General features: G+C 43.4%; 1 protein-coding gene across 3 annotated transcripts in view; it reads left to right on the forward strand.

Annotated features, from left to right (window-relative positions):
- Positions 1-23,110, forward strand: part of Lcp1 (lymphocyte cytosolic protein 1) — a 95,315-nt gene extending 72,205 nt beyond the window's left edge. For all 3 annotated transcript variants that reach the window (XM_051160837.1, XM_051160836.1, XM_051160835.1), the window contains 8 exons: positions 1,953-2,048; positions 3,817-4,012; positions 5,915-5,993; positions 6,527-6,641; positions 7,690-7,823; positions 16,460-16,583; positions 18,972-19,096; positions 22,726-23,110. In XM_051160837.1, the coding sequence (XP_051016794.1) occupies positions 1,953-2,048; positions 3,817-4,012; positions 5,915-5,993; positions 6,527-6,641; positions 7,690-7,823; positions 16,460-16,583; positions 18,972-19,096; positions 22,726-22,858 (1,002 nt within the window). In that variant the 3' untranslated portion in view covers positions 22,859-23,110. The remainder of the gene's footprint in view (positions 1-1,952; positions 2,049-3,816; positions 4,013-5,914; positions 5,994-6,526; positions 6,642-7,689; positions 7,824-16,459; positions 16,584-18,971; positions 19,097-22,725) is intronic.
- Positions 23,111-24,339: the final 1,229 nt, after the last annotated feature.

The raw sequence follows: 24,339 nt of genomic DNA on the forward strand, positions 1-24,339 counted from the left end.
AAGCACAGTGCTTGCTCCCTGCCAGATACTGGCCTCAGTGCTTTTATAAGTGCATGATTGACTCACTGAATCCTTACCGCAGGCTCTAAGGTAAGGGTTTCACAAATAAAAAGCAAAGAAGCAAGAGCTCCATAAAAGAATGGCCAGGAAGGCAGGCATGTGGTCTTCGAATTTATGAAAAATTCTATATTAAGGTGAGAGGAAACAAGTGTAACTGGTGACAGATGGACCAGAGTAAAAAGCGCCTAAGGGCCATCGAGGGACCGCTAGAGAGCAGTCCCCATAGCAACAGGGTGACCCACAGGGACATCAAGGTTAGAGAAGATTTCAGTGTCCACTCCACTCAAAGGAAAAGGAAACTTCTTCCAAAGAGAAAGAGCCAAAGGAAAGGTCACACGACCTGCCAAGAGTCCACCAGGCCTGTAGTTAATTAACAACAGCCTCTGGGTGCTGTCCCATGTGGACTGACCTGGCGGTGTTCAGGCAGAGGTCCAATCAGAATAAAGCATGCAGCTGAACCGCCCCACCCCACCCCCACACCATTCCTGGGGAGCTCAGCTAAGCACACTTGCACTAGTTATTAACATCCTTCCAGCACCACCAGACGAAACAGGGCTTAAGAGGAGCCAGGCCACACTTCTGTTTGTGTTCAGTAGTTCTGCCCTGACATTGTTGGAAAACTATGTACCCAAAATTATGATCTGAGTCATAAGTGAGCCTGTTTTACTCTCACCAAACGGCTCCATTCTTAAGGTGATTAACCATTACTTGAGACTTTGGGAAAGGTCAGTGGGGCACTTACACAGTGCTTGTGCCCTGTGTGTATGTAGTATATGTGTCTGAAGTGTGTGTCCAGGTTAAAAAAAAGGTGCAACTCCTGAGTTTTCAGTATTTAAACTAAATCAAAGGGATTTTTTAAACAATCTCAACAAGTGAAGTGCAATTCTGTATGCTTTCACTGACTGAGGATGAATTTGTATTTTTAAGATCATGGCTGTGAAAACTCTGTTCATCGGTGAGCATATTAAACAATCCAGCAAAACCTCAGAATTCAGACCCATTCCAGTTCATTATAACCCGGCCTTGCTGTGTTTTCTAGTTTCTAGAGAAATATGAAATAAGCTTACCACAGTGATAATTCTCCTTTTACTAAAAGACTACCTGTGGCCTGTAGTCCCAACACCTGGGAGGCTGTAGGAGGAGAACAGGAAGTTCAAGGCTAGCCAGCCTAGGATGCATGATGGAACCCTGTCTCAATAAGCAGACGAACAAACAAATAAATGCATCAAGATGGCCTAGTGGCTAGAACCTCGGTACAACCCCCTAGGCGCCACATGGGAGGAGAGAACAAACACCCGAAAGTTGTCCTCTGACCCCCAGAAGCAGGAGCTCCTTCCACATATACATAAATAAATTGTAATTTGGAAAAAAAAAATCAAGACTACTTACTAATGTCTCAATTGTCTGTCTTTGAAATCTTTTCTTTTGCTGATTGTCCACTTGAATGTATTTTTAAACTCTGCTTTAAACTGCTTCCTCTCTCTGTCACTCTTTTTTCTTTTTTTTAATTAACCCTTAGCTGGCTGACTTCTACAGCAGTGTAAAGGTATAGACGTGTTTTCCTGTATACAATTTAATTTATGTAAATAAGTTGCTCATGCATTCCCCCCCCAGGACAACAAAGTCTTTGTGTTGTGTGTTGGTCCTGTTGTTTTGTTTTGTTTTTGTTTTTTTAAACTGTTGGACTCTTTTGAAGAGAAAACAAATACAGTATAAGACTGGACAAAGTAAACCTTCTCATGAATGAATGTTTCTAGCTCAGTTAATTGCTATATTCCTGAGTGACAAGAATAAGAAACACAATGTTTGTTTTTAGGAAGTGATTGCTGTGTTAAGTGTGTAATTAGCTCCACTGTTTTGAAATTGTAATTTTTCTTTTAACTGCTCCTCAGGACTCCAAAGCTTATTACCACCTGCTGGAGCAGGTGGCTCCCAAAGGAGACGAAGAAGGGATCCCGGCCGTTGTGATTGACATGTCCGGATTGAGGGTAAGGCTGTGCCCGCTGTCTTCAGAGAACACGGTGCTTTCTTGGTGTTGACTCTTCCTTTGTGCCACCTTGTCCCCTGCTCTGCTTAAGTGCTTGATAAACTATTGAACACTGTCAGCAATTTTTGATAATAATGATGGGAAAACTGAATCTACACACAAAACACCAGTATAAGAAATGAGCACTAACGAAGTGTTGTGTGCCGCTCAAAGCGCTCTTTCCATGCCTATCATTTCAAAGGCTCAACAGCACCAACCTGGGTCTAAATACTGAAACACAGCTCTTTTTTTTTTAGTATTTTTAAATTTTCAACTGACGCCATAATAACCATTGCGTTATGGGATATGACGTATATGCTATATTAGTTAGCTTCCTATTGCTGTGATTAAACGCTGTGAGCAAAAGCAACTTGGGGAGGACGGAGTGTATTAGGCTTACACTTCCTGTCACAGTCATTGTAGAGGAAAGTCAGGGCAGAAACTGAAGCAGGAAGCGTGGAGGAATGCTGCTTGCTGGCTTGCTCAGTCTGCTTTCTCGTGCCAGCCATCAGAACCACCTACCTAGGGGCAGGCCTTTCCCTAGTGGGCGGGGGTGGGGGCGGGGGCGGGGCCCTCCCACACCAATCACTATTGAGAAAATGCTCCTTGCCTACAGGCCAATCGATAGAGGCATTTTCTCACTGGGGTTCCTTTTCTCAGATGACTTTAGCTTGTGTCAAGTTGACAGAAAACTGACCAGGACATGTGCTCCGGTGGTGATCGGTCAAACTTGGTGGTGTTTTTGTTCTTTTGCTCTCATTTGTTCGTGTGTCACGGCGGTTGGGAGAGCAGCTTAGGTTTCACACACGTAGGCTAGCTCTCCACCACGGACTTGCAGCTCACATCCTTCGGCTTTACAACCATTTATGACACTTATCTTCATGCACTGCCTTGTCAGCTAACATGCCTCATTTAACGTCATTGGGATTAAATCCAATGAGTTAACATTGAAGTGAAATCATCTCTGAAGGGAAAATGAAGCAAAAGCAAACGAAAAACAATGTTCGTAAGATGAACATGTTGCTACTCCAGGAATAATCTAAAATAAGGCTTTGCTTTGTGAAAGCTAGTGATTCCGTGGACTTTAGGAAGGCTGGATCATCACCTAAGACAGTTGGCTTGTTTTAAGAGTCTGATTACGAATGCCCGGAAGTTGTCCTAACTTATTTGAGCGTGTGCTGCAGTCCTCAATGTGAAATTTGCCATAACCAAGTTAATATGGTATATTTACCAATGGCAATATGATATTTTCCAGCCCATTATGGGAAAAGTAATAGTATGAATAAGATATTCTTGACTTATGACTGCAAATGTCATCTATGAATTAAAAATATAAATAAAAATTATTACTTAATAAACCTTTTAATAGCAAAGTCTCCTAAAGTCTGTGAAAAAAAAAGAAAGAAAGAAAAAGAGAAAAAAAAAGAAAAAAGAAAGAAAGAAAGTAGCAAAAGGAAGTTTAACAACTGAAATAATTTAATCAATGCAAATAATAAAATGTCAGATTTTCCTGCATTTCTTTGGAAAAGGGCAACCAGCTGTTAGTCTGAACGGATCTGGGTCTTGGTTATGGAACCTATGACTTTGTGACCTGGGTGTGTGTGGTATATGTAAGAGTGAGCTGCAGGTAGGTACCTACCAGTGTTGGGACCCCACCCTCTTCTCATGTTCTGCACGCCCACATGCGTACGGATCCCTGGCCCAGCCACTTGACATCCTTTTCATTGCAGGAGAAGGATGACATCCAGAGGGCAGAGTGCATGCTGCAGCAGGCAGAGAGGCTGGGCTGTCGTCAGTTTGTCACGGCCACAGATGTTGTCCGAGGAAACCCCAAGTTGAACCTGGCTTTCATTGCCAACCTCTTTAACAAGTACCCAGCCTTGCACAAACCAGAGAACCAGGACATTGACTGGGGGGCGCTTGAAGGTAACCTTAATGTAGCTGCTTAGGATGGTCAGGGGGAGAAAAAAAAAATGCTCACAGCTCTGGTTCAATGACAATTCAAAGTCAGCCCCAAAGCAAACACAAACCCATCACAAGAACAAGCAGGCCATCAATTCTCCAATACACCACAAATAGAAGGAATTAATCAAGTCAATTATAGCCAAGCAGCAACAATCAAATGCAATTACATCACATCTGTTTTATCAGAATTAAGTGTGTTCGGGAAGACAATCCATTTAGTTATTGAATAAAATAAATCCTAATCTCCCCAAATCCTAATTTATATACTTAATGGACTGTGTTAATTCCTAAAGGCAGGAAATGGCTGCCACTCACCCTGTGAAGGGGTAGTTAACTTATACTAGGATGTGGTTGCTCATGCTTTATTTCTGTTTTACTTCTTTTTCTGGTCGTAAGGGCAAGAGAGTATTTTGGAGCAGATTCCTGACAGATTAAAGCACTAATATTGGACAATGACATATAACTTCAGTCAGCTCAGCTTCTACCTGTTAACGATTCCAGGATATTTACTGATCCTTTTAAAGGCATGAGCTAATCTCTACATTAATATAAAATAAAGTGAAAATTAATATTGAACGAACGCTACTAACTCGGGAAAGTGCGGGTTATTTTTCTAAGCCCTTTTTGACAGTGCTTTACTCTGGTTATCGGCACAGTGCTGGTCCATATCCAGCCCTGAGGCTTTGGATAAGCCATGGCACGGTGGGTTTGTGTTCCTGATCTTGAATCTGTACATCAAGCCAACTAGTCACCCATTTCTGGCTGTCCCTTTGACACCACAGTCTGGGTCTTCCCCAATATAGCACATATACAGCAGAGTCTAATGCTTCCCGGGCCTTCCCATGGCCTCCCCCACTTCCTGTCTCGTCTGCTCCCCTTTGGTAAATCTCATTTCAATTCATCATCCCGTTTTATTTTGTCTTTTTTTTTTTTTGTCACCAAAACTAATGGTTCTCTAAGATATCTTTCTGCCCTGTACACTTAATCAGTTATGTAAACAGATACCAATAATTCTTCATTTGAAATGTCTTCTAGATTGTGCACGTCCCGTTTCTGCTCTTCTGGACTCATATTGTCTCATACCCCAATTATCTTAGTGGATCTTAGGGACCTGTTTCTCTATTTATCAAGCAGTTAAATGTGCCCTAAATGCCAGTACCAAATAGGATCCCTTCTGCATGTTTAATATAAATGCATATCACCCTCCGGTAATTCTGCACACCGCAGCCAGGCCCATCTGGCATAGTGTTCATTATGTCTCTGCCTTGCTCAAGAATTTATTATAGCAATCAGGCAGAAGAACCTGCAACGGCTGGCACGGTATAACATATCAGCGTAAATCTGCAGCCATGCATGCGGAGCTTCCCAGGCCTGGCTGCGGCCTCTAGGCAGTCTCACCTGTGTGGCTACACTGCACAGATCGCTGTCCAGTGTTCAGTATGGAGAGCTTGCCTATTGCTCCCTCTGTGTTCATGTTTACACTCTTGCTGCTCTTATGTTTTACCGTCTTCTAAAAATGCTCTCCCCACCGACCCCAGAAAGTGAAGCATTAGCTCCACACTTCCAAATCTAGGCTGTGTTGTTCTTTCTCTCGTTTCATCTAAAAACGGCGAACTTACCCGCCTCCTCCCTCCCTACATCCAGCTGGCTCTATGGGCCCTACTTGGTGCCGCCAAATCATGTGAGGTGCCATAGAAATGCTTGTAGAACTCAAATGGGAAAACTTAGCAGATTACCAGCCCTTCTCTAGCCGTGTCTGTTTATTCTGTATTTTTCATCTGTGTTTTCATACACTGTAGATAAACTTAGACCATAAACAAGACCTGTTCTAGGGCTTGTATTAACCAATCTTCACTAACCTAGGTGAGACGAGGGAAGAGCGGACGTTCAGGAACTGGATGAACTCCCTGGGGGTTAACCCTCGAGTCAATCATTTGTACAGGTAAGAAGAATTGGGAATTCATCCACAATATGTAGCACAGAGACCCTGAGAGAGCATAGGATCCCACACACCATACCACTGTGGTGTGCGTCGTCTTCTAAGTATGTACCTTGACGGGGATGCGGGAGTACCACAGTGACTTGCTCCGCTGAGAATCTCACTCCAGTGCATCAATTATCACTGTATTTAATACAAAAAGGTATACCTCTGCAAAGTGACAAACCTGCTACGTGTCATAAACTCATGATCCTCCCAGGAGCAGGCAAACGGAGTGTTAAGTGTCTCATGCGCTCTTGCTAAAGCCATCTTCCCTTTCCCGCCTAAAGGCAATTGATGTCCGCGGAAGAGACATAGTCACCTGAGAGAGTAAATCTATTTCTCGGAATCACAGTTTCTACATCTTGAAAGATGGAGCTATTCCCACCAGGCTTTCAGGGTTACTGGGAATGTTGCGGGAACTGCGTGCCTCACCGACTGTGAAGTCCCTGGGCAAAATGTCGGATCTCTGAGAATTCTGTGTTTGTTTTGTTCAGTGACTTGTCGGATGCCCTGGTCATCTTCCAGCTCTATGAAAAGATCAAAGTCCCTGTCGACTGGAACAGAGTAAACAAACCTCCATACCCCAAGCTGGGGGGTAATATGAAAAAGGTAAAAATTGATTTTCCCTGATGGGTCATGAGGCAGGTGGTGGCAACAGCTTGCAAAAACTCTTTGTGAACACTCAACCAGGCGACCAAGCTTTAGCAGGGATTAAACAACAGTGCAGCAGTCAGAGACCCTGTGACTATTTCCAGTGAACCCAGCACTGCAGTCGATTCCATATTTGTAATTCATGTTGGACATTTCTGCACATTATTGAGAAAAATTTCCAATTAAGCTAATTAGAATAAGCAAAGCAACCCCCACCCCCCCACCTCCCACCCAACCCCCAGCAAGATCTTTATTCTAATTTTCTAAAGAATTGGACCTTTGTGCTCACAACTGGACTGGTGCTGCTTGTCTTCTGTTAACACAGTGGGAACAGTGTTTTTTAACAGTAGGGTTGACACAGCCACTTCTCGCCACATCTCATCTCTGTGACTCTTTTTATATTTATTTATTTATTTACTATGTGTGTGTGTGTGTGTGTGTGTGTGTACATGTGTGTAGCATGCATGCACATGTACACATGTGCTACAGCATGCATGTGGAGGTGAGAGGACAACTTGCAGTAAGCCACTCTCTCCTATCTATAGTTCCAAGAATCGAACTCGGTTGTCAGACTTGGTGACAAGTTCCTTTACCCACTGAGCTATCTTGCTTTCCCTCTGTGATCTTTAATAATCTACGAGTGGCCACGTGAATGACTGCTCTACATGTCTACCCACTGTGTACATAGGATGGAGAATATAAATTTGTCCTGTCTATCTATCTCCAAAAATGTAGCTATTTTAACACTAGCACAGACAGATAACTGAGGATGGCTTGCTATGTAGGGCACATACTCCTGAGAGTGCTCATGATAATAAGTGTCTTCTAATGTAGATTATAAGTAATTGTTCTTTCTAATGTAGATCATAATAGTACAGACCAGCTGATATTTGAGACAACGCAGGTCTGATGTTGTTTGTTTTGTATCTTTGTTTCTATTATTTTTCCGGTATTTTGCATAACCAAGATGATGGCATAAGTTGTTTTCTTTCTGCCTCACTAACAGCTTGAAAACTGTAACTATGCTGTGGACCTGGGGAAGAATCAGGCCAAGTTTTCCCTAGTTGGCATCGCAGGACAAGATCTCAATGAAGGGAACCACACTCTCACGTTGGCTTTGGTTTGGCAGCTCATGAGAAGGTAATGCGATCCACAGGAATGAAGGAGAGTCCAGTGAATGGGCCATTTATCTAGAAACATATAGAAAATGTTCAAGAGAGTGATTTAGTTTGGTAAAATCATAACTTAAGTGGAATTTAGTACCTAAAAACCGCCTTTTGTTTTTCTGCTACTTTTTAGTTTTTGAGTTCTTATGAAAACATGTTGTGAGGTTTATTAGTATTTAGATTATTAATTCACCTACATGAACCATGCTCTTATCTTATTACAGAACGACCTTCTGTGCGCCTGGTCATTCTTTGTTCTGAACACGTTTTCCCTGGCATTAATATAGCCGCCACCATTTCCTCTTGACAGGCATTATCTTTCCTCACCCTCTTACCTTCAACTAATTCGTATCAATACAGTGAATTACGTTCATATAGGTTTAAGTCTCCACCTTAGATCCTTTTCTTATATCTGGAATCTTTCTAATAGTGCTGGTCTGTTGATACTTAATTGCTTCAGTTTCTACTAGGCCGAAACAACCTTAATTTCTTTATATTCTTTTTTTTTTTATTAATTTATTCTTGTTACATCTCAATGGTTATCCCATCCCGTGTATCCTCCCATTCCTCCCCCCCCCCATTTTCCCATTATTCCCCTCCCCTATGACTGTTCCTGAGGGGGATTACCTCCCCCTGTATATTCTCATAGGGTATCAAGTCTCTTCTTGGCTACCTGCTGTCCTTCCTCTGGGTGCCACCAGGTCTCCCCCTCCAGGGGACATGGTCAAATGTGAGGCACCATAGTACGTGAGAAAGTCATATCACACTCTCCACTCAACTGTGGAGAATATTCTGACCATTGGCTAGATCTGGGAAGGGGTTTAAAGTTTACCTCCTGTATTGTCCTTGGCTGGTGCCTTAGTTTGAGTGGGACCCCTGGGCCCAAATCTGCCTATCATATTGTTCTACTTGTAGGTTTCTAGGACCCTCTGTATCCTTTTATTTTGCTATTCTCCCATGCGTCTCTCATCTAGAGTCCCAATAGGATGTCCTCCCCTCTGTCCCAGTTTCCTGGTAAGTGAAGGCTTTCGTGGGACATGCCCCTTGGGCTAGTATGCAAATATAAGTGAGTATATACCATTTGATTCTTTCTGCTTCTGGGTTACTCACTCATTATGATCATTTCTAGTTCAATCCATTTATCCACAAATTTCGGGAATTCCTTGTTTTTAATAGCTGAGTAGTATTCCATAGTGTATATGTACCACAGTTTCTTTATCCACTCTTCTACTGAGGGACACTTAGGCGTTTCCATGTTCTGGCTATTATGAATAAGGCTGCTATGAACATGGTTGAGCAAATTTTCTTGTTGTGTGCTGGAGCATCTTCTGGGTATATTCCAATGAGTGGAATAGCTGGGTCTTGAGGAAGCCCTATTCCCATTTTTCTGAGATAGCAACAGATAGATTTCCAAAGTGGCTGTACAAGTTTGCATTCCCACCAGCATTGAAGGAGTGTTCCTCTCTCCCCACATCCTCGCCAGCATGTGGTGGCGCTTGAGTTTTTGATCTTAGCCATTCTGATGGGTGTAAGATGGAATCTCAGAGTTGTTTTGATTTGCATTTCCCTGATGACTAAGGAGGTTGAGCATTTCTTTAAGTGTTTCTGAGCCATTTGATACTCCTCTGTTGAGAATTCTCTGTTTAGTTCCAAGCCCCATTTCTCAATTGGGTTATTTGGTTTGGTGGTGTTTAATTTCTTGAGTTCTTTATATATTTGGATATTAGACCTTTGTCAGATGTAGGGTTGGTGAAGATTTTTTCCCAGTCTGTAGGCTGTTGCTTTGTTCTCTTGACAGTGTCTCCTGCCTTACAGAAGTTTCTCAGCCTCATGAGGTCCCATTTATTAATGGTTGACATTAAGGCCTGGGCCGTTGGTGTTCTGTTCAGGAAGTTTTCTCCTGTGCCAATATGTTCCAGGCTCTTTCCCACTTTTTCCTCTAAGTAGCTTAGTGTCTCTGGTTTTATGTTGAGGTCTTTAATCCACTTGGATTTGAGTTTTGTGCAAGGTGACAAATATGGGTCCAGTTTCATTTTTTTACACATAGACCTCCAGTTAGACCAGCACCATTTGTTGAAGATGCTATCCTTTTTCCATTGAATGGATTTGGCTTCTTTGTCAAAAATCAAGTGACCATATGTGTGTGGATTCATATCTGGGTCTTTGATTCGATTCCACTGATCAACCAGCCTGTTGCTGTGCCAGTATCATGCTGTTTTAATTACTATTGCTTTATAGTACAGTTTGAGATCAGGTATGGAGTCTTTATATTCTTGAAACATGTTTTCTCTGAGTGTAGACTTCTATGTTAATGTATTTTTTTTTTTAGTACTTTGAAAACAATGCTCGTTGTCCTCTTGCCTTCATTGTTAAAAGCAGAAAGCCTGTATCAGCCTCGTCTTTGCTCCCCTGTGTGTAACATGCTTGTTTTGATCATGTATGTTGCACAAAGTGATTTCTTATATCTGAGGGTCCTTGAATGATTGGACGGCATGGGTTTAAACTTTGCATCAAGCTTTTAGTTCTTAACTTAAGGGTTTGTTCTGAATTTACCCTCGCCCCTGTTTGGGGAGCCCTGAGTACACATGTGATCATTTGAAGATTCTCTGTGTACTTAATGTCTTCACTTTTTTGTTTCATTTCGGAAGACATAGGCTAATATATCTTTAAGTTAATCGGTCTCTTTTCTTTCTTTCTTGTGTGCTGCTATGTTTCATTAGGTACATTTAGTATATGTACATATATATTTAAGTATATATTTGTCTCTATATTTTATCGTCTACATCCAGAAGTGCTGAATCTTGTTTTTTCCAACCTCTCATCTTGAGCATATGAGTATAGTTCTGACGACTTCTTTTCTAGACTATTTCTACTAATTCGCTTTTATCTTCAATACAAGCCCTGTGTCCTTACTTCCTCGCATGGTGCTTGTTTTTCTGATCACATGACAAACATTATAAGGTTTCCCTTGCTTGCTACTGGAGATTTTTTCCATCCTGTCAATGGTTTGTGATTTTGCTGTGAGATGGAGCTAGGTTCAAGCCAGATTCAATCTGTTGAGGTTTGCTTTATGCTTACTTCTCATTTGCTCATTTGCTTCTTATTAGTGAGAAACTAAGCGAGTGTGTTAGCTGGTGACCCGTGTATTATTAAGTCTCTCTTTACTGCTGGTGGGAACCACACAGTTTCCAGCGCATGTGAGCTTCAAGGTCTCTTCAGGCCATTGTTTCCCAGCCTCACATGCCTGCCCTGGGCAACCCTCAGTGGAAACTTGAGGGAACCCTCTGAAGACCCCGGGCCTTCCTTCTTGGGTATACTGTCCTCCCTATGTTAATACCCTCCTATCATCTGAAATTCTGTCCCACAAATTCTAGGCTCTTTAACTTCCTTGAGCTCTAATCCCCATCACCTCTGTTGGTGGAGTTATTCTGTTTGGTTTTCCTTCTGCGTGCAGCTTGGAGACCCCTTCATGATGGGCAGTCTCGGGGCTTCTTCACCTCCCCTGTTTTCCCTTTAGAGGACACTATCCTGTCCTTCCTTGTGTCCAAGTCTGAATGACATTGTGTGTTAGGTGCTGATGTCTGGTTCACTTTACCTCATCATGTCCCATTAGTAACAACTTTTAAAATTTATGTCTTAAAAAAATTCTTTACAGGAGAACTTTAGATATGTTTTGGGAGCCAAATGTGAACTTGATTAATGAAGAGCTACCTAGTGATATTAGTTAGATGATAGTAATACAAATAAAAATAAACTTGTTTCTCTTAGAATATTACATTATTTCCCTGTCTTACTGATAGCTCTAAGCAGGCAGAATCTTATTTCCTTCCATTAGAGATCCTGTATCAGAGTGATATGATTTATTCTGTACCTTCAAAGAGGCCCTAGAAGTCACATGTCAAATTATATTCTGTCAACAAGGTCATGACAGAGACACAATGATTGCGTTCCTCAGCCCCCAGCTTTAGTCTCACGTCTGCAGACCCTAGTGTTCATGATTGGTTCTTGATGCAACTGTGCCAATGTTTCCGCTTGCTGGAGGATACTTAGCCGTGATCATGGTGTATTTCAGTTCCTGCCCACATTGCCATTACCCGTTCCGAAAACTAGGGTCTCCTAACCGAGAAAATGTGGACATCATGGTGTGTGGGAAAGCTTGAGCGCTAAAGAAATTTGAACTCTGTTTTACTGTATGCCATCTACAGGCCTTATCTTTTTCCTTTCCCACTGCTGTGATAAAAAGAGCCTGGTAAAAGCAACTCAAGGGGAAAGGTGCTTTTTTGGGCTTAGAGTCCAAAGAGGGGATATAGCCCCTCATGGCATAGGAGACAGGTGGGGAGGGCATGGTGGTAGCAACAAGAAGCTGGCTGATCACATTGTGTCCAAATTCAGGTAGCAGGGTTGAACAGGAACTGAGGCTGGGCTCTACAGCCTCACTTCTCCTACCTCCAAAAAGTTCCAGGTCTTCCCGAACACCATCATCACCTGAGACCAACCCTGGGGGTCAACTGCATGAGCCCATGGGGGGCCTTTTGACATTCAAATCACAGTAGTTGTACCTCACCTTTGACAATGTGATAACATTGTCATCCTTGAAATGATAACCAAGAGCCACCATGCAGTGAAGTTACCAACAAAATTTCAAAAACATCTGGAATGTTTTAAGTGGGTTTGTGGCTTGTGTGTTGGGCCACATTCATGGCTATCCTCAGTCCCATGGGGCCCACAGGCCATGGGTTAGACACATTTGATGGAAAGTTCCGAAGGGCCAGTCTCACCACTAGATAGTTCCAGAAGCTATTTCTAAATGGGCTGCATTGCTTTCACGTATGTTTTGAATTTGAAACAGAAAGGCTTTGGGTACTGATGGCTTTAAAGCAAAAGTCTTTTTATTGTTATAAATATATTTTCTCATAGATTACAGCATGAGATAATATTTACATGTTCTAATTTAATGAGAAGAAAACTTAAGCCAATCCTATTCTGTTGTAAATGTTGTACTACCTAAAAACCACCCTGTGTTGTTGTATTCCTTCTTACTCAAGGAATTGAGAGAGAGGCTCACATGGATTGTGAACACAGCAGGGAAACTTAATCAGAAGTGAACAGTCATGTAGACTAGAAAGAACTATGCTGTTGACAGTGACAAGAGCCCACATGGTGTGTGTGTTGGTGGTGGTGGGGGGGGAGCTCAAGGGGTCTGGTTAGTATTGGAGGCTTCCTTTTGAGAGCACAGGAGGAGTTTGGGTAGTAGGACATAGTTTGAGTAGTTCTCTGTTTTGATTGGCAGGCTTAAGTTATATAGGTGTTTGTTTGTTACTATGCACGCCCCTTATGAACAATTTAATCATATGCAGTCCCAATTATGCATAGGCATAAGAAGGCAAGTAGGAGATTCTCCTTAGAAGTTCACCGATATACAGTTTGTCTTAGTGCACGTGTACCCAGATCCAGTCTAGGCCAGATTGTGTTACTCAGACATAATAGAGTAGGAATGAAAAGGGCTTATCTGTGTTTAACCATCAAGGGAAGGAAACACTTACTCTATTGTCCAGGGATGGGTGTGCACTCAGTTCCGAACAGGTGGAGTCCTGGATTACTAAAAGATTACTAACCACGTTGTTTGGTGGGGGGTGGGGGGAAGTGTGTGTGTGTGTGTGTGTGTGTGTGTGTTATGCACAGGTAAGTGTCCCAGACTGCCATTAGAAGAAGAATGTGTTCATAGCCCAGACCAAGTGGTGCTCCGGGTTCTTAAACTATTCTCTATGCTCCCTGCCTCAGAAGTTTCAACCACACATGGCCCCAAGCCTTTCTACAGGGCTGACATACACACACACACACACACACACACACACACACACACACACACACAGTATGTCCTGTCTGCTGCTGCAGCTGACTTCACCCAGATGATCAGTGACAGTTCTCACAAATGTTTATTACAGAAGATTTCTTCACACAGAGGAATGGACAGAGCAATATATTACTACTGAAGGAGGAGAAATGACTGGTGGTTATGTAAATGGTATCAGAAGGGATTTGTTTTGCTTTGTTTTCCTTTCTGTTTTTTTTTTTTTTCTCTCTCTCTCTCTCTTCCTGCCACATAGTAACATATCTTTTCAATTTACATCTAGTTCTAGGTAGAATTTATTTCACTTGGATTGTATAGATATGCTAATTTGGTCATTTATCAGGACAATAAATGGCTTGTCATTTTGCCTAAGCCTGCCTTTCTGCTTTCGGTAGCATGGAAATCATTCTTAAGATTGGACAGCTGGCAAATAATTGTATAAATTCGGGGACAAAAGCTTAAAACAAGGAAGCTGCCAGCAGATGGCAGTGATGGAGTGAAGCAAGAGCACACATCAAGGCAGGCGAGTGAGAAGATGCTCTACACAGGCTGTGGGCGGTGCCTGGACTAGGTCCTCAACAAACAAAATGCCAAGCTCTGTCCCTCCTGTCAGATGTTAAATAAATAAAACGAGTGTGGAATGTGAGAAGGCAGGAGAGCAAGCAAGGGACATCACGTCTTCGCTGGGCTGTCACATCCGCACCACATCAATCCTCTTTTGTTGGGAGACGAACTGGCTGGACCTGGGGCTCACAGTGCTATTGCATTTGGTCAAAAGGCTTTTCAGCCCAGTGTGCTTTGTAAGCACTGGCAATATTGAGATCTTGTCAGTAGCATTCCAGCTAATAGCACAGTCACTCCAAACATGTGATAATAAAAAAGTAACTCTGTGTATGTGTGTGTGTGTGTGTGTGTGTGTGTGTGTGTGTGTGTGTGTGTGTGTGTGTATATATATATATATATATATATGCGGCCAGTTACACTGTAACACACAATCTTTATGAGCATAGAAAAGGCGGGATCTTTTTCAAACTAGAAGTATTTTTACATCCACCTTAGACTTTTATCATCCTATCATCATCATTTCCTAGGACTCTGGTCACCCTCACACCTTTTTTTTTTTTAAGTCCAAACTAAGTGTCTCACTCATCTTCTTGCACTTGCCCCACATATTTTACTCACCAATCTACAGTTTCACTTACTGGATGCCCAGCATGCACTCTGCTTATTCCTTGAAAACATCATGATGAACAGACATGGACCTGTCTCCATGAGAACATGGTAGACATTGTCTCCATCAGAAATTCTAAGAAACGGGGGCCCGAATCAGGTGCCATTAATGCACATCGTGGCTTGAGGAAGAGATGATTGATCCGGGAGGTGTTCAGTGGACTGGAAATATCCTGGAGGCAAAGGACACCTGAGCCGGCCTTAATAGGTGATGCCCTAGAGCAACAGGATGTGTGGTGTGGATGCTGCCGGCTGGGAAGCTACCGGTGATTCTGTTTAGGTGAACCGTGTATGTGATGGGGATGAGTGAGGAAGAGGAAATTGAGAATGCGCTAAGAGACAATGAGCCAAAGTGCGAAGGGCTTTGGGGCCACAAGGAGAGGTCCACCCTGTAAAGTATTTAAGCCGCGGAGAGTCACAATACTGACATGACTATGAGTGTGTTCTCACCGAGGAGTCAGCTGATTTGAGAGAGGAATGGAATGCGCCACTGGGGAGTCTAATTGCCAGTTCGGTGAATGTGATTTTTTTTTTAAACAAAGAAAAGCTGGGGTGTTGGCTCACTGGGCACCATGCTCACTGTGCGGTCCTGAGGTCCCTGAGTTCGGATCCCTATCACGCTAGCCGAGCATGGTTCCATGTGGCTGTAAAACCGGTACTGATGGGACTGAGACAGTGACCAGTCAGTCTAGCTAGCTAGGGAAACTCCCAGTTGGATGAGAGACACTGATGTTTAAATGATGGAGGGAGATGCTCAGTGTCAACTTCTGGCATTCAAGTGCATGTACCTGAAAATGTTCTCTCTCTCTCTCTCTCTCTCTCTCTCTCTCTCTCTCTCTCTCTCTCTCTCTCTCTCTCTCTCTCTCTCTCTCTCTCTCTGTGTGTGTGTGTGTGTGTGTGTGTGTGTGTGTGTGTTATGAAGCTTCTGTCATAGGTTTGTTTCCACAGGACTTTTTCAAAGGTCTTTATCTTTAACTATCCCTCCCCACATTCCCTCATCTAATCCAACCACCCATCACCCTGCTCATTAAACCCTTGCTGTACTTCCGTTCCCTCCTTCACCCTCTTTAGCGCTATCTATCTCCCCTCACTTGAAGTCATTCTTGACAGCCCATTATTAATTCCCTGATCTCTGAAGAGTCAAGGCTAGCAGCCACAAATGAGAGAAAATACGTTTGTCTTTCCTGGTTTGGATTACCTCCCTCAGAATGATTGTTTCCATTTACCTGGGAACTTCGTAGTCGACTTTTCTCAGCAGCCAAATAGCATCCCATTATATAGACATATACCACGTCATCATTAGCCACTCACCGGCTGATGGCCCCCGGGCTCTCTCCCTTTCTCAGTTGTTGCGAATAGAGCAGCAGTGAACACAGGATGAGCAGAAGGGAACCAGTATTATCAAATACACTTTCCCCTCTCCAATGTAGAGTGCTCAGACTCTCTTCCATGATGTGTCTAGAAAGAAGAGAGCATACTTAGCTACTTTTCTGCAAAAAAAAAAAAAAATCATTCTTGATTTCATTCAGGTACACACTGAATATCCTGGAAGATATTGGCGGTGGGCAGAAGGTCAATGATGACACTATTGTCAACTGGGTAAATGAAACCCTGAGGGAGGCCCAGAAGAGCTCGACCATCTCTAGTTTCAAGGTAAAGTTTTCGTCTTCTCCCCTTTGTTTTCATCACATGTTGAGTGACCTTTCTAAAATGAAGGAGTATAAAACACAGTAATATATATATATATATATATTAAATGTGCACACTTTCCCAGTTCAGAGTTTTTTACATTCTGATGGTAAAGTGTAAAATGCCAAAAGATATCTTGTGTGATATTTTTGGCGAGAAAATATGTACTGCATCCCAATATATATTTTTTGTTAAATAACACCATTGTTTATTATGAGATGTATTAAATTGGCTGTCTGTTAGCAAGACTCTTTGTAAGGACCTGGACATTTGATTCATATTGCGGTAATGTCCACACATTGTAACTTAAAGTCAGGATTTGTGGGGAAGGACCCTTCCCACCCACAGGAAGGAGAAGAGAGATTAAAGTCTCTTCTCACTGGGAAGGGCAAAGGTAGAGCTCCAGTGGGGCAGAGCCAAGAGCTCTGTGTATGCTGTGAGCTCATCCAGGATGTGGGACACCCTTACTTCACCTCAAGCCTTTTGCTCTTGCTGCGTGGCTGAGCACAGGTGAGAGTGAAGGCTAATGTCTGCATTGAGCAGATATTTCTAGAAAGAGATTTGGGAAGGCAACGGGGAAGAGTAAAGTCAAAGGCGTCCCAGTCACTGCTGTATTCTGAGTCCCAAGGGCGCTTCTCTCGGAAAACTTCACTGCTTTCCTTATTTTGTAAGTAAGGAAACCAAAGCTTAGACAGCTTTTTAGGATCACGGCCTATAAGTGCAGGCACTGCTGTCTAAATGAGGGGAACACACTTTTACCTGGGGCAGCGTGGCCATGGGTCTGTGAAAAGCCCAGTCAGTTGCTTCTTTTCGGAAAGCAGATGCTACGCCAGAACACTAGTTCCATGACGATGTCCTGGGTGCCCTTGATGGGATGAGGTCTGATAAGCCATGCTGAGAGTCCCTCTCAGGAGCGCTTGACAATTCCCTCCCTCCACAGGTCATTCTGGTCTAATTTTCTTTGTCTTTTTACCAAGACATTACAACACTAATTAAACAGGGCCACATGGTAAGACAAAAGGAAAAGTCAGGTTAGCCAGAGTCCCTTTCCAGCAAGACTCTAGAACAATGAATACAGCTCATTCTTGACTAAGCACTTTGGAAATAAGTGCGTTCCTTTGTCATCCACAAGATTCCCACCATGCTCTCCCATTGTCAGCTCTACACACGGGGCAGAACGCAGGGTGGAAGGCAAGGCTCAGATCTCTACATTTTGCTCACGAACAGTAATGAAAGAAATTGGGGTATAGCGCCATGTTTGTTTTTAACTGCAGTGGTTCTTCTACTGTCCAAGAGGAAATAGTAAAATAGACTTGTTCTGATATTACAAACGATTGCTTTGCCCATATAGGAAAGCAAGAGAGCTGGTATCAGCCTCAGATTTTACTGTGGTTCACATCTTCCAAGTGTGAACTCAGCCTGCTCAGGCGGCAACACAGGCAGCACTCCTGGTCCCCAGGACCCTGAACAAAGAAAGCACACACACAGAGAGAGCTCCGTGCATCCACGTCTGAGGAGCGTTCTCAGCTCTAGATGTGAACATCCAAATGTTTACAAATGTCCAGGGTGTTAAGTCATAATTGTAGATTCGAATCCCAGCTCTACCAATACCCAGCAGCTCATTTAACCATGGAAGTTCCCTCTTCTCTGTAACTGAGGATCGCCTGTCGAAGCTGAGTTCCGCGGTACAGCACTCGTTGGCCCGTGTGAGGCCCTGAGTTCAGTTACCAGCACTGGACAGAGTAACAAAGATTAAACATCAACATTAAGCGCCACACAAAAAGTGACCACCCAATAAGGTTGTACATTCGTTAGGTAGCTGTAGTCACCCTATAATGTCCATATATGTCAAAGCATGATGAATACCCACAATGCTATGTGTCAGTTACAAAAGAGGCCTCAAAACTTAAGGCTTTTCAGAAAGGAAAAAAAAAAAAAAAAAAGAATAAATGCCTGTTCTTGAGGCATGCGGTGACAAGAAAAGACTGAGCAACATGGGTTAATTACTGTCGTTGTGCTTAATCGCACTGTTGCTGTCTCCATGGAAACCTTGAGTTTTCCCCAAGTTCCTCAGAGAAAGAGCATCTGTGGTCACCCAGTCTACCTGTACCCTCCCCAGTCTCCTGCCACTCACTCTAGGATGCTCCTCTTACCCAAAGTGGGGTGTTTCTAATGTCTTTAGTCACTTCTTTCTGTGTCTGTTCTATAGGTAAGGAAAAAGACCTGCCCACTTCCCTTGAGGCAGATAGAAGTAACTCTGGAATGTGCTGATAAACCCTTCTCTCTCTCTCTCTCTCTCTCTCTCTCTCTCTCTCTCTCTCTCTCTCTCTCTCTCTCTCTCTCTCTCCTTAGGACCCAAAGATTAGCACCAGCCTCCCGGTTCTGGATCTCATTGATGCCATTCAACCAGGTTCCATAAACTATGACCTTCTAAAGACGGAGAACCTGGATGAAGAAGAAAAACTCAACAATGCAAAGTATGTAAATGACCTGGGGGGGGGGGGAAACACAGCTGCCAGCTGGGCAGTTGTGGAATCTGGCGTTTGTGCCTCCTGGAAATGCTTTGTCTTTACTATTCCCCAGTCTTCAGCTCGTGATTTATTGAGGTCTGGTTATCAGCTTAGGCATGGTACAGCAGGAGGTTATGCTTGCTTGTGTTAGCTGGAGAGATGGCTCAGAGGTTAAGAGCACTGGCTGCTCCTCCAAAGGTCCTGAGTTCAATTGCCAGCAACCACATGGTGGCTCACAACCATCTATGATGAGATCTGGTGCCCTCTTGTGGCATGCAGGCAGAACACTGAATGTATATTAAGTAACTTATTTTAAATTGCTTGTGTTAGGATGGAAATCTAGAATATTCTCATAAATAATAAGTAAGGCTATGCTTTTTATAAAGCTAGTTTCCTAACCCTAATCTATAGATTTCAAAACTAAAGTTTGGTGTGGAAAGTCCAAATCTGAGCACTTCACTCATGATTGTCCATAGATGTGAGTGGGCAGAATAGCGTTCAGTGTTGGGAATGTCACCATGCAACCTGTCCTGGCAAATGAACCCTCTAGGATGGGAGCCTGCAGAGTATAGTCTCCAGATCTGGCCCTTTGTATATATCTTTAAATAAAGCTTTATTGGATCACTGCCCATTTATTTACATAGGAGCTTCTCTGCTTGAACAGCACAATTCAGAAGTTGCAGCAAAACCTAAGGTAGCTACTGTCTGGGCTTCACTTGACCTAAGCTAAAAGGCCAAGATGTGATGCTGTCTGGCCTCTCACAAAAAGTGTACCAACTGTTGCTCTACAGAGGCACTTTTCTTATTAACTCCCCAGAGATGCCATGATAATGTCCTCCACTAACTGGGTGTTTTAAAACAACATAAATGTATTCTTTAATAATGGGAGAAACTAGAAATCAAGCTGTCGTCACGGCTTGTTGATCCCAAGAGCTCTGAGGCAGACTCTCAGGCTTCTGTGACGGCAGGCAAACCATTGAATGCACTGGCGTATAGAAGCATAATCCTAGTCTCTGTCTCCACTTACTCTGTGTGTGTGTGTGTGTGTGTGTGTGTGAGAGAGAGAGAGAGAGGGAGAGGGGGAGAGAGAGAGAGAGAGACAGAGAGAGACAGAGACAGAGAGAGAGAGACAGAGAGAGAGAGAGAGAGAGAGAGAGACAGAGACAGAGACAGAGACAGAGACAGAGACAGAGAGAGAGACAGAGACAGAGACAGAGAGACTTCGCATGTCTGCCTTCCCCTGTGTGTCTTCTCCTTTATATTGGGCCCATTACAGCATGACCTTGTCTTACGACACATCGGCCACTGTATTTCCAAATAAGGTCACAGCCAGAGATTATGGGGTTCAGAACTTCCCCCATAGAATCGATGGTACCCCTTGTTTAAAAATCCCAGCAGTGCCCTTTTCTCTGTGGTCAGCTTTGGAAAATGGGGGTCCTGCGCTCCCCATACGATGATGCTCAGCACAGTCTGTTGGAGAGAAGTTAGGGTTATGCTGCGCTTACTTAGAGTGTGATGGGCTGTACAAGGGGAAGTGCAAGGATGGGGTGGGCAGGAAGGGGCTGTAGCTTAATAACTTCTCAGCTGAGCTCATCAGCAAGGATGGGTAAGCCAGCCGGAGACAGATGGAGGAGACGGATGGAATTCTACATAGACGAACACGGTGAAAACAGAAGGAAAACAAAACAACCCAAAGGGTGGAAACTAGCCAGTCCTGGTACTGTGTTCAGCTTAAGGGCCTTAGCAAGGTCACACAATCTTAGAGCTGCACAGGGGAGACTCCGAGTCTGACGTCAAAGACCTGGCTCCTGTGCACGATGGCCCTTCAAGGACAAGACACTGAATTCTTTCAAAGTTGCTCAGGGCTGGACATAGAGAAGAGCATACCTGTTATCCAAGAGGCCCTACACTAATTTCCAGCTTTGAAAAATAAAACAAAAGCAAACAAACCTCTTTTTAAAGATAAGGGTTTAAAAGTTTGAAAGTAAAATGTCTGCCTTCACCTAAATCGAGGCGTGGTGACCCAGGATGTAATCCCCCTGCCAGGGAGACAAAGACAGGCAGATCTGTGGAGCTCATTGGTTAGTTGCTCTAGTCAACAGCAGTGAGAAAACCTGTCCAAAAGAACTGAAATAATAATAAAATAATATAAAATAATGTGGCTAGAGTCTGAGGGGCAACATACAAAGTTGTCCTCTGGCCTCCACGCACACACACAACACACACACACACACACACACACACACACACTGTGAAATGAAAGAAAACAAGTGTGAGAAAAAGTCCACCAAGTGCTGAGAATAGTTATGTTTTTGAGGCAAGATTCTTTCAGGAGTTTTGGTTTGGTTTGGGTTCTTTTTTGGTTTCTTGTTTGTTTGTTTGTTTGTTTACACTAACAGATTTTCATGCAACTTTCCCTGTGTTTTGTGGTGGAAACATTCATTTTACCTCATTAGTATTTAATGTGGAGGAATGTATTGAGAAAGAGGAAGGATGGGCGGATGGGTGGTGCTCTTAAGTCAATTTGGTCACTAAAGGGAGACTAAGTTCTTTTAGAGAGCAAGAAGAAGTGGTGGGGCTCTGGGGGTGGGGCTGGGGGGGGCACGACAATCTGTGCAGTAACTGCAGAAAAGGGTTAGAACAAGTGAGGGAGCCAAAGACCTGCCAGGTGCAGTGTGGGCTCATTTAAAAACAGGTCGCAAGTAGCAGAGATTATGTAACGTATAGACCACTGAGGCTCCAGTGTGGCTGTGATGGATTCATTTGAAAAACACAGAACACAAACTCTGACTATTCTAAGAGCAGCACACTATAAGTAAAACAAAATAAAACAAAATAAAATAAAAATCAGTACACGGAACACAAAATTATACACCAGGTATCATGCATGACAAGATATTATACATGCAGTTTTCTTCTTATGTTTCTGTGGTTGAAATACAGTCCATGGAATGTTTGTTCCTAGCAATTCTTACTTAATTCTTATATCTTTTCTGCCACACTCTGTGCCCCAAGAGAATATTCCTCCTATGGGTCTTAAAAGCAGCAGCAGCAGCAGCAGCAGCAGTAGCAGGGAGCCCGGAGAGATGGCTCAATTGGCAAAGCGCCTGCCTCCCAAACATAGGATCTGAGTGGGGATGCCTGTTGCCCATGCTTAAAGCCATATGTGGTCGTGCGCACCTATAATTCCAGTGCTGGGGTGGAGGCAGAAGACTCCCCAGGGCTTGCTGACCCGCCTGCCTGCCAAATTGGTGAGCTCACTGAGGTTTAGTGAGAGATTCTGTCTCTAAAATCAAATAAAATAAGGTTGAGAGTCATTGACGACCTCTGACCTCTACACACGAGAACACATACACATATGCATATATACATTTTTAAAAAGGTAAACGTTGGGGCAAAACATGTGTTTCACAGTCATCATGCGACTAGAGTACAGGACTGGTGCTTCCGGAGTAGCTTACTGAGCCGAGATTTGTCCGCACGTGTTGGGGGATGGGGAGGCCAGCCCCACCCTCACTGAGGATGCTGTGCCTGTGTTCCTAAAGGGTCCTCCTCACCCACCGCTGCTCAGGGTCTGCATTTGTTCTCCCTTTCAGGTATGCCATCTCCATGGCCCGAAAGATCGGAGCAAGAGTGTACGCCCTTCCGGAAGACCTGGTCGAAGTGAACCCCAAAATGGTCATGACCGTCTTTGCCTGCCTCATGGGGAAAGGGATGAAGAGGGTGTGAGACCCAGGGCTGCAAGCCAGAAGGTGACACACTCAACCCTGAGGGTCGGCACAGCGTGCTCCCAGGACACAGAGGACCCTGCAAGCCATCCCAAAACCCTGAACCTTAGAGACATTGTACGAGATACCAGAAAGCGCAAATTTGTTCAGCCAAGTAGCTTCTACTATACTTAACAATATGTGCTTTTCTCTTCTTTTTTCTTCAGAAGATCCACTCTCTTACAGATTTTTTTTTTTACTCTTTGAAATTCTACCAGGAAAAACAGAAAAAAGAAAAACAGACAAAAAGAAGCTATTTACAGATGCCCTCCCTGCTTTCCCAGGCAGTGAATGCTAAAAACCGACAGTGTTCTTAACAGTCACCTGATCTCTCAAACCAGTCTGATACAGCTTTTTGCTTTTTGCCTTGTTCAGAGTGAGGGCCTGAGGGGGACTATGAAACTTGCCTTAAATAAAGCCTGTTGCTAAAGGCCAAGCCTGGACGGTCACAGCCTCTCCTTGCATCTTCTCTCAGCCTGTCTCCCTGTGAGTTTGTCTCACTCCCCTGGGGATTCAAAGAAAAGTGTAATAAAGAGTAAAGCCACTAAGGGCAGATATGGAGGGATTAGGAAGCATCTCACACAGTTAGCCGTCCTTGTTAGATGTCTCATTATTATGGTACCTGGTGACAGAAGCCATCCTGCTTGGCTTCGTTTGCTTTTACACATCAGGATATTTGTTTGCTGCCAGGCCTTATTACCAATACTCACTTCGTTGGTACTATAAAAGCTTTTTGCTACCCTAAAGTTCCTGTGAGGTCGATATGTGCCAATAATATATGCTCCTGCCTCACCCGAATGTTTGCCCAGGCATATACACACATGTAGCTGGATGTCAAGGGTAGAATGTTGGCCAGGAACTGCCTGGATTTCAATACCAAAAAAAAAAAAAAAAAAAAAAGGCAGCATGGATTTGAATAGCTCCACTAGATAAGCAATTTCTATGAAAACCGACAAAAAGCTAAAAAGCCACAGAGCATTTTGAACCAAAGCTAACCCCCCTCTGTGTTAGTGAAAGGCTTATTCCCACAGAACCTTCCTTAGGGATGGATGTAATGGAACTTCATCATCTTCCAAAGCAATGGAGATGCAGGGCCCTGGCGTCATTCCTTGGCAGCAAGCCCAGGAAGCCAACAAATGACTCTCTCCAGTTCCCAAGCAGGACTCCTGCTGCACCTGAATGCAAAGTGGTTGGCTGTGACTTTCGTCTGAACTTCGTGTAGCTTCAGATGATGTTTTCCCGTCTGCCTTCACAAAGGAAGGATGTTATTGCCTTAATGGAAAACGAAGATAAATCATGTTACAAATCTTTCCAAATAAAATGTTCCCAATTCTGGCTGTTTCTGGATATGTTAAAGGTTGCTTGCAGCTTACGAGCACAGAATACTCAATATCTGTAAGAAACTATATAAGGGCTGAGGAGGGTATCCATACAGGATGTTGT

Source organism: Acomys russatus, chromosome 18 (assembly GCF_903995435.1).
Source record: "Acomys russatus chromosome 18, mAcoRus1.1, whole genome shotgun sequence".
Classification (NCBI taxonomy): domain Eukaryota; kingdom Metazoa; phylum Chordata; class Mammalia; order Rodentia; family Muridae; genus Acomys; species Acomys russatus.